Genomic DNA, 11,021 nt, shown 5'->3' with positions numbered 1-11,021 from the left:
AGAAATTAAGTTTAAGTCGGAGATCTAATCAGAATTAAGTCTGAATCAGTTTGTGTCGGAATTCTTAAGTGAATATTTTCGGAATCTGGTCTGAAACTTGTTAGAAATTGAGTCAGTTTACAAGCCGTCTGAAAAATTGTCAAATATTAAGCCTGTGTCAGAAACAAAGCGTCAGTTTAAGAACTTGTCTGAAGGTACAAGTTTGAATTCGTCAGAAATTCGAAGCCTGAGTCAGCAACTATTAATTCTGTATTGGACGAATTGGGTCCAAAGGTGTCTAATTTGTCAGAAATTGAAAATCGTTCGATATTTTGTCAGAATTTAAGAATCAACTCCTGAACTTCAACAGTTATTACGCCTCCGTCAGTTTTTTGTGTCAGAATTTCGTCAGTTTTGGGCAAATTTGGTCCAAGTTTGTCAGATATTTTGGAAATTGGAAACTATTCTCTACATTTGCCCACACTTGGGTTGAATCGCTGCTTTTTCAGCTCTGAAAGGTCAGAGTGTTTGAATTTAAGTTAGAAGTGGACAAAGTTTCCGGTCAGAATGGCGAAAAATGTTCAGTTGAAGTTGTTGCAGAAAAGAGAACGGCAAATAGTGCTTCTCATGGACAGTGTCGACCGATTCATACAGAATTACGAACCAGAACGTGATGAGTGTCAGATTAGTTCTAGGCTTGAGGCCTTAGAACCCGTGTTTGATGAGTTTCATGAAGTGCGCAGTAAAATCGAGCTGATCTTTTATGAAAGTGAAGAGAAGAAGGCCAAGGAGCTCTATGGTGACGCCAAAGATGAAGCTGAAGCACAACGTGAGGAAGAAAACGACAGGCTGCTGCTGAGTTTTGAAGACCGTTTCTTCCAGTTGAAGGGTGCACTGTCGAAACTTCAAAACAAACCCGAGCGAGCTCCGATCGTAGACGACTCTTCACACAGTCAAGGCCATGCCTCCATGGGGTCAAGAGTTAAGCTGCCAGAAATCCGATTGCCCAGTTTTAGTGGAAAACTTCGCGAATGGGTTTCATTCCGCGACAGTTTTCAAAGTTTGATCCACAACAACGGTCAACTCGCACCCATGGAGAAGTTCTCCTACCTCAGGTCATCGTTAAGCGGCGAAGCACTCGAAGAAGTTCTCTCTATCGAACTGTCAGACGTTAACTACAGTGTCGCCTGGGAGATTCTGACAGAACGATATGAAAACAAGAAGCTGATAGTGAAGGCGTACCTAGACGCACTATTTTCACTCGAACCGATCAGAAAAGAAGGGTATGGGAGCATCAACAATCTCATAAGTGAGTTCGAGAAGAACTTGATGATGCTGCAGAAGGTCGGCGAGAACACTGATGGTTGGAGCACAATTCTGGCACACATGCTCTACTCGCGACTGGACTCTGTCACCTTAAGAAGCTGGGAAACTCAACACAACAGCAAAGAAGTACCGAAATACGAGGACATGAGGAAGTTTCTGCGCAGCTACTGTTCCGTTCTGCAGTCAGTTGCTCCAGCCACAGAACCCCGTTACAATGTCACCGATCATCACCAGTCAAGAACCCAATCAGCAAGCTACACAACAGTTAAGTCCTCAAACCAGTGTCCATTCTGTAGTGAAACGTGGCACTCACCGTTTCACTGTCAGAGATTCCTTCGATTGAAGATATCAGAACGTGTTGAAGCCGCCAATCGAAGTCGAGTCTGTCGAAATTGCCTGCAGCCTGGTCATTTTGCGACAAACTGCACGCGTAGCAGTTGTCGGTTGTGTCAACAAAAGCATCACACTATGTTGCATGCTACGCGATCCTCCGTTCCAAATCCGTCAAATCCGAGACTCAGTCAACTGTCAAACGCACAACCTAATCTTGAAAGCACCCATATTAATACACAGCAAGCCTATCAACAGCAAAGACAACAAACCATGCCAATAGTTACGGAAACACACACTCAACCGCTAAATGCAACACACAATTCACCAAACACAACCACACAAATCAATTCACCAATGCCAAGCACAAGCCAAAGCTACGTAGCACTACCTGTTAAGCCTGCATCAAATACTCTGCTTCCTACAGCTCTTATCAAGATCCAAGACCGCTACGGTAACGCTCTGACGGCTAGAGCCCTGCTGGACTCTTGTTCGCAGCATTGTCTGATGACTGAAGAGTTTTCGAGAAAGCTGAAGCTTGAAGAAATACCAACGTTTTTGTCAGTCCAGGGTATTGGGTCATCTCAGTCAGTGTCAACGAAAACCATACGTTCTGAAGTCTGTTCACGTTCACCAAAAATATCTGATTTCCGAGAAACTATGCAGTTCTTTGTGTTGCCCAAACTCACGCTGCGGCTACCTTCGTCATCGTTTCATCCTTCGCCAATGTCGATTCCCGATTCCTCTTTGCTAGCAGATCCTAACTTCCATGAGTCAAAGCGGATCGATGTCATCATTGGTGCTGAATATTACACAGATTTGTTTAGGAATGAACGAAGAAAGGTCACGAATGGTCCCACGTTACAAAACACAGTTTTTGGTTGGATTGTGTCAGGTCGAATGGTCGAGTTTCCGCAAAACGTTCCACATACCTTAGTTAGCCCTACAAGCACCTACATAAGCAGCTCACGTGGTTCTAGGAGCTCGAAACACGCAGCGTTGAGATTTCGAACTGAATTGATGCACCTACAGTCAGAGTTGAAGCAGACTGCCCTACCCAAGAATGAGTCAGATTTGTGTCAGTTAAATGAGACAAGAGGTGAACAAAAATGTCGTCAGATTTATGTCAGAGGGAATGAATTCAGTTGAATGTCATTCAAAAAGAAAGTTGTATGATTGAGTCAGAATTTTTGTCACTGAAATTCCTAACAGAGAAAGTATTCATAGTCTTCCAGAGAAACGGTCATGACATTTCGTCAAAAACTAAAGCAAATGATTGAAGTTAAGTCCGCCACCCACACCGCTTTAAGTAACCAAAATCGCTTGAAAAATCATGCCTTTTCAAGTATCGTATCTTGTGAAGAATCTTGCTTTGTGAAGAATCATGTCGTTTGAAGAACCACATCCCCAATTAGAATCTAAACGTTTGAAGAATTCGCTTGAAGAATCATGTAGTCCTCAAAACCATATTGCTTGAAGTTCCTCCACATCGTTTGAAGATTGCTTTATGAAGAATCATGTCATTTTAAGAACAATAATCTTGAGCCATGTTTTTTGAAGTTCTCCCATACCGTTTTAAGATTAACTCTACGCTATGCAACACTACTGCTTGAGAGTAGTCTCTAATGAAACATATAGATTCAAGTCTGCAGGTCTTGAAATAGTAGAATTCCTTAGAAAAAGAAGAATTTCCTCTTGAAGCCTCTCACCATATCTACTGACGATCCAAGTTTCTCGAGAACCCCTAGTACAAATCAACATATACCCTCAGAACAAGGCATCTCAACCCTCTGATAATTTGAAGAAAGGTCAGTCTGGTCCCGAAGAGATCCCCAATGAAGTTTGAAAGAATGTCATCATCCGAATAAAGATGGTCAAAAGTCGTAGGAGCATGCGCGGAGGCCCAGCGCCTCCGCTTTCAGGAAAGTCCTTGGTATATTATGCTACTTCAGATATGCTAAGCACTTTCCAATTTGCATTCAGGTTATGAACCGCTTGAGGCAGATTGATCACCCACACCAGATGGTCATCGTATTCTGGAGCAACCAAACACCAATGAGCCGCATGTCCATCCTCTCCGTCAATCCACAGCCGAGCGGCCAATCCAAACGGTTCCAACACCACACACGACTTGGGACAACCGGATCTGATGAACCTCGAAGTCCAGCGGATCGATGCCCCAGGGTCCATACATCGGCAGTCGATCATGTGCTCTCCCCATTCCGTTCACACAGAACAGCAACAGCATACCACCAGGCAGATTCGAAGAATGTCGAGCCTTTCCAGTTCGCCATCAGCCTCCAGCCAGACATATCCATATTAGGTCATCGTGGAGCCACCCACAACAAACAATCTGGCGCTTAGATCTGCGGAAATGTAGCGCCTATTGCCGTTCAAAGCCAATGAGCATCAAAACCTACGGTTTGAACGACTTATGCCAATGTGATCAGAACGAAGGCCCGTCATACAGTATGTGGTACTTACCGTGTCATTCTGATCGCAAAGTGCCCTTCACGTAACCGTTCAAGCAGCTTAGAGTCAACCCCGCATACTTCCGGCACCAATCCAGTTCATTTCAGAAGGGTCCAGTTTAAGCACTGCGTTTACAAGTCAGGGAGTCAAGGTGCTTACGCAACAACGCAAAGTACAACAGCATAGGCAATCTGGAAGAAAAAAAAAATCACTAGAATCCATTGAAATCTCACTCAAAATGTTGTTGATACTTACCTTGGCAATTTCGTACAAATAACTATCCTGAGCAGCAGTGATGGCAACAACGGCAGCAACACACGATTCTCCGGGACGACTAAAACCTCCAAGTACCAAAACATCGCAAACATTTCACTTGCCAAACGTTGAACCGAATCGTCCTGGTGGAAAAATCCGGGTCCGTAACATCTTCAGCAGCAGACAGCCAGCAATCTCATTCCAAGTAGCAGCCAACAGCATAAACAATTCCATCCAGACTGAACGAATCCACTGTTTATGTCGAGCAGCTCCAGTTTTCCAGCTACACACATCATACAGCGAACACACTACTCAATACACAACACTGCAGGAGATATTTTTTAAGAAAAAGGTGATCATGATATTCAGATGCAATGTAAACACAATTTACCGTTAGTTTAATTGAAATAAGTATTTCAAGGCGGGCGGCATATGTTTGAGTGAAAACTCACCGCTCAATAGTGGTAGTATAGGGATAGAGATTGACACACTAGCCGACGGGAATTAAGACCACCGAAAGAGATCTAAAAGAGCTTTCGGGAGATATAAGCTCTGTTCAGCAGAGCGTAAAAACACTCAGGTTAAAAGTTATGCTTATTTCCTCTCTCGTTTAGTTTACCACTACAAACTATTTTGATATTGGTGTAGGATGAAAAGATAGATTTTCATTATTATTCTGTTCTCCCGTTCGCAACACTGTAGCTAGATAGGAAGCAACACAGTCCAAACGAAACCACCGCCGTGTATACATCGCGACAATAAAACCCCCCGCTAATCGAATCGAAATAAAGTTGGTGTTTTTTGAGTTAAGTTAAATCGCCGCGAATTCTAATTTAGTTCCGAAAAAGTGTTCCGGTCCCAAAACACCATGTAATGGATTTGAAGATCAAATTTAACGAAATTGAAGCAAATCAGTTTTCAAAAATTATATGTACTTGAGAAATTTGATGAAATTGATACTTCACTTAAAAACATAATCCCTACTAAGAGACAGAAAAGATGGGATGCTGTAGGAACTGTTTGGAAATTTATAGCGGGAACTCCCGATGCAAACGATTTAAGGATGATAAACTCTAGCATCAATAATCTCATTTACAACAATAATGAACAAGTAAAAGTTAATAAAGAAATGTCTTTGCAATTAAAAGAATCAGTATACAAAACTAAAGACGCTATCCGACTGTTTAAATCAAAATCGTCAGAATTGTATTCTATCAATATTTTGTTCAATCTCAAAAATCTTAATGAAATGATAAATAATATAATCGATACTATAATGTTAGCTAAGCTAGGGATTTTAAATGAAAAAGTTTTGACTAAGAACGAATTAGAAATGTTAAGGAAGGATTTAGAAGATCAGAACGTTACAATTCACTCCTCGTCAGAAGCAGTCAACTACGCCAAGACGTCGATAGCTACCAACCATCAAGAAATCGTACTCTTCATAAAGATACCAAAGCTGGATTCCCGAACCTTCCGCAAAGTCCGAGTTTACCCAATACTTCACAACCATCAACAAATCCATACAACCAAGAAATTTCTCCTGATTCATCCAACTGCAAAATTAACCGTCAAGACGTTAGAACCGACAATCTATAATATTGAAGATACTGAAGTGGCTGATTCTACATGCATACCAAATCTCTTAGATGGAAAAGCAGCCATCTGTAACTACACATTAAACCCGATACAACACGAAGTTGTACAGATTGATATGCACCATATACTTATCAACGCCGCTAATAACTTTACCCTATCATCCGATTGTATTACTGCTGAGAGGATCCTGTACGGATCTTATTTACTACAATACGAAAATTGTACATTGATAATCAACAATAATTCATACACCAGTAAAATCCGGAATGTCACTGGTATACCCCTTCACCTGCCACTGGACGGAATCTCCATTACCAAAAATGGTGATGTACTAAACCTGAGCATGGAACACCTCCACAAGCTTCACATAGAAGCTCGAAAAGATCTGGATTACCTGCGTCTAAACAACAACAGCTTGCATTTCCCACATTGGACAATATTTGGAGGAATAACTCTTCTTCCTCTTATAATTGGTATCGTTATTGTCTTCAGTATTTTCTTTCACAGAACAGCACATATTAAACTACAGACCACACCAAATGTCAAGGAAAAGGTTGAAAATCTAGAATCAGGAAAAGGCATTGAAAATTTTAAACCACTTTCCATAGCGGATATCATGAACCAGGAGGTTCATCTTTAAGGAAGGGCAAGTTAACGCCGTCTCTTGCCAGACGTCGTAGTCAGCTTTTTGGGTGTCACCTGAATCAGTAGCGGCATCGAGTATCATCAACCGGCAACGAGGACGACCGATTCCCACAATGGAAGCGCTGAGTAGGCATTCCACGAGTCGGTAACATGTATGAATGTAAAAGGTGTGTTCTTTCTGAAGCAGGTTGAATAAAATCAGTCTTAGTTGAACAGTAGTCAGGTGTAGACCTTTTTTTGCCTTTCTTTCAGAAAGGTATAGTTATCGGTCGATTTGGGAGATCATTAATTATGGGTCTTAGATATACCTTTATAGGTACCTATCGAATCAGCTCGACGAGTTCAGACGATGTCAGTGTATTTGTATGTATTGGTGTGATTTTTTATAAACTTTGTCACTACGTTTTTGCGAAACTGGGAAGTACAATAAAAATGATTTTTGTCTTAAAAAATTTGATTTTTTTCCCTCTTCAATGTATAAGAGAAAGAAAAAAAAAACACAATAGTTTGAAAAATAAATTTTCATAGTAATTATCATCAAATCATCACTCCAAAAAACGTGTCAATTGGGCTTGCTAGCCACAACCAGCAATCACTAAAATCAAGATTATTGTATATATGACGTCATATTTTACATGACGTCATAAACATGATGGGCGCGCTCATTGTGTGCGGTGGTTAAAATTACAGCCTCACTCACACTCATGATGTCATCATGCCGACAAAACGAGTAAGAGGAAGTAGAAGTACGGTTGTGAAAATTTCTTACATGAAAGATTATAAAAATTTATATTTGGTACCAGTTCAGTATAACCGAACCGGTTTCAAAAACTTTTAAAGTCGAAACTCCAAAACCACATTGTTAAAATATGGATTTTCATAAAGGGGTACCACCCCAAACTTAATATATTCAACCGATGGGTGTAACACCTGACATCGCATTTTTCTGCAGCGATGGCGGGCTTCGCTTCGATAGCCCAACGCTATATTCGCAAGCAAAGGTTTCCTTTAGAAGGAGAAACTACATAAGGGACGCGAGCGGAGCGGAGTACACCATCTCAATTTCTCTCATACCGTTCGAGCTTATGTCGTTCGTGAGAGCATGAGAGAATTGAGTTGGTGTGAATCGTCCGAATCATACGCACACAATTTCTCCATTTAGTAGCATTGACTCAAACTTTTAGCCTGTGCAAAAACCGCGATCGTTTTGTGCTAAAATTTTAGAAGGGTTATAAGACGCAAGCGGGAATCTGTCAGATAATTCTGTAGTAAATTTGTATAAGGACGAACGCGCAAAATGTGAACAAACCTAGCGTTGCATTTCATAAGGGCGAAACTAGCAGTCAGCTCGGATCTCATCCCGAGCTGACTGCTAGTTTCGCGTTTGAAATATCAGAACATCTAATCAAATCCTGTTGGAACATCGCGATAAAATATAATTAATAAATAAATAATAAACAAAATAATGCGAAAAACAAAAAAAAAATGAATAAATTGCACGGAAGTTTATGTGCAACAAAACTGCATATTACATCATTGCACAAAATCTATAAACCAAGTAACTTTTCATCAAATAAATCAATAAAATCAAGAATACAAAAGGTGAAATAACTCCCATCTTCCAAAATTTGATTTTTAATCTTGTAATTTTTCGGATTTTTGATTTTTTTTTAAATTTACATAAAACATTTCATACTTTATTTATCTCCCCCATCGGGTTTTTTTTTGTAAATTTCGGGGTGACAAAAGAAGAAATTGAGATGTAATGTAGTTCTTCTAATGGTAATTTTTCACTCAGCTGACAACTGACAACTGATACCGCTGCTGATCTCATGTTGGGTAGGGAAAATAGAATCTTATTGGAAAAAATTATGTCATACTGGGATAAATTCATCTAGTAGTAGCATGTATCCTGACGAGACAAACATCAAAAATACATATTTTAAATATTGTCGAGTATAAGTTGTTATTAAGAAAATTGACAAAATTTTCAAAAAATATTTTCAGTATGATGAAACAGGAAAAACTGTCCAAATCAACAAAATTCAAAAATTGACATAATTAACAAAATTGACAAATTAGTAAAATTGTCAAAAACGACAAAATTGACACAATTGGCAAAATTGAAAAAAATTACAAAATTGACCCAATCGAAAATTTTACAAAATTGGGAATTTTACAGTGAACAAAATTGACTAAGGGGACAAAATTGAAAAAAAATGACAGAATTGACAGAACATATTGTCAAAATTGACAAAATATATTGTCAAAATTGATGAAACAGAAAACACTGTGCCAATTGGCAAAATTGACAAAGTTGATAAAATTGACATAATTGAAAAAAATTGACAAAATTAACAAAATTGAAAAAAATGAAAAAAAAGACAATTTTGACAAAATTAACAAAAATTACAAATTTGACAAAATTGAAACAATTGACAAAATTGAAAAAAAAATTACAAAATTGACCAAATCGACAAAATTGGCAAGATTTACTTAGTGGACAAAATTGAAAAAAATTTACAAAATTGAAAAAAATTGACAAAACATAGTGTCAAAATTGACAAAACATATTGTCAACATTGACAAAACATATTTTCAAAATTGTTGAAACAGAAAAAATCTGTGCTGATTGACAAAATTGACAGAATTGAAATAATTGACAAAATTGTGACAAATTTGACATATTAACAAAATTGACAAAATTGACAAAATTAACAAAAATTAAAAAATTGACAAAACTGTAAAAATTGAAAAAAAAATTACAAAATTGACCAAATCGACAAAATTGAAAAGATTGACTTAGTGGACAAAATCGAAAAAAAAAATTACAAAACATATTGTCAAAACTGACAAAAGATATTGTCAAAATTATTTAAACAGAAAAAACTGTGCCAATTTACAAAATTGGCGAAATTGACAAAATTGAAATAATTGACAAAATTGTGACAAATTTGACAAATTAACAAAATGGACAAAATTCACAAAATGTACAAAAATGACAAAAATTACAAAATTGACGAAATTGAAAAAAATTTACAAAATTGACAAAATCGACAAAATTGAAAAGTATGACTTAGTGGACAAAATTGAAAAATAATGGCAAAATTTACAAAACATATTGTCAAAATTGACAAAACATATTGTCAAAATTGTTGAAACAAAAAAAATTGTACTAATTGACAAAATTGGCAAAATTGACATAATTGGAAAAAAATGTGACAAATTTGACAAATAAATAAGATTAACAAAAATGTAAAAAATAAAAAAATTGACAAAATTTGAAAAAAAAGAGAAAATTATACAAAATTGACCAAATCGACAAAATTGACTTAGTGGGCAAAATTGAAAAAAAAATGACAAAATTGAAAAAATTGACAAAACAATATGAATTGATGAAACAGATAAAAACAGTGCAAAATTAACAAAATTGATAAACTTAACACGATTGCAATTTGTCTTAATGTCAAATTTGTCAAGCTTTTCAATCTTGTCAAGTTTTTCAATTTTGTTAATTTTGCACAGTTTTTTCTGTTTCATCAATATCGACAATATGTTTAGTCAATATTTTTAAAATTTTGTCCACTAAGTCAATTTTGTCGATTTGGTCAATTTCGTAAATTTCTTTCAATTTTTTCAATTTTCTTATTTTTATCATTTCTGTTAATTTTGTCAATTGGTCACAATATTGTCAATTTTTTCAATTACGTCAATTTTGTCTACTGAAGAGTTGCAAAAATGACAAAATTCTCAAAAACGAAAATATGACTTCAAATTAAATTGAAAACAAAATTTAATAATGGAACCAGTTTCAGTATTAACCGAACTGATTTCCATTAAATGGAACCGAAGTTCCAATTATTTTGCCTTCAAGTTTTCTTCAGTTACACTCCAATCGATGGGTGGAACATCTGACATCGCATTTTTCTGCAGCGATGGCGGGCTTCGCTTCGATAGCCCAACGCTATATTCGCAAGCAAAGGTTTCCTTTAGAAGGAGAAACCACATAAGGGACGCGAGCGGAGCACACCATCTCAATTTCTCTCATACCGTTGAGCTTATGTCGTTCGTGAGAGCATGAGAGAATTGAGTTGGTGTGAATCGTCCGAATCATACGCACACAATTTCTCCATTTAGTAGCATTGACTCAAACGTTAAGCCTGTGCCCAAACCGCGATCGTTTTGTGCTAAAATTTTAGACGAGTTAAGACGCAAGCGAGAATCTGTCAGAAGATTTTGTAGTAAATTTGGAAATGGGCGAGCGCGCAAAATGTGAACAAACCTAGCGTAGCATTTCATAAGGGCGAAACTAGCAGTCAGCTCGGAACGAAAAAAACGCGTTTGAAAATTCGGAACATTTATAGTGTATTTGTTTATGCCGAGTGTTGCACTAGTGTTGCACTGGTGCACCACTA

General features: G+C 37.6%; 1 protein-coding gene across 1 annotated transcript; it reads left to right on the top strand.

The window, feature by feature from the left end:
* The first annotated feature begins 546 nt into the window (after window positions 1–546).
* On the top strand, window positions 547–3,958 carry LOC129759814 (uncharacterized). The gene is made up of 2 exons (XM_055757345.1): window positions 547–2,702; window positions 3,727–3,958. Exons 1-2 carry the CDS (start codon window positions 547–549, stop codon window positions 3,956–3,958), a joined length of 2,388 nt encoding a protein of 795 aa, XP_055613320.1.
* The last annotated feature ends 7,063 nt before the right edge of the window (window positions 3,959–11,021 follow it).

Source organism: Uranotaenia lowii, unplaced genomic scaffold (assembly GCF_029784155.1).
Source record: "Uranotaenia lowii strain MFRU-FL unplaced genomic scaffold, ASM2978415v1 HiC_scaffold_28, whole genome shotgun sequence".
NCBI lineage: Eukaryota > Metazoa > Arthropoda > Insecta > Diptera > Culicidae > Uranotaenia > Uranotaenia lowii.
The sequence above is the reverse complement of the archived record's forward strand: the minus strand, read 5'-3'. Positions and strand labels throughout refer to the sequence as shown.

Bases quoted from the DNA above. Each gene is read 5' to 3' on its own strand.
- LOC129759814 (XM_055757345.1), top strand. From the start codon at position 547: ATGGCGAAAAATGTTCAGTTGAAGTTGTTGCAGAAAAGAGAACGGCAA. The intron at 2,703-3,726 runs GTCAGATTTGTG...GTCAATCCACAG, and splicing joins ACTGCCCTACCCAAGAATGA to CCGAGCGGCCAATCCAAACG.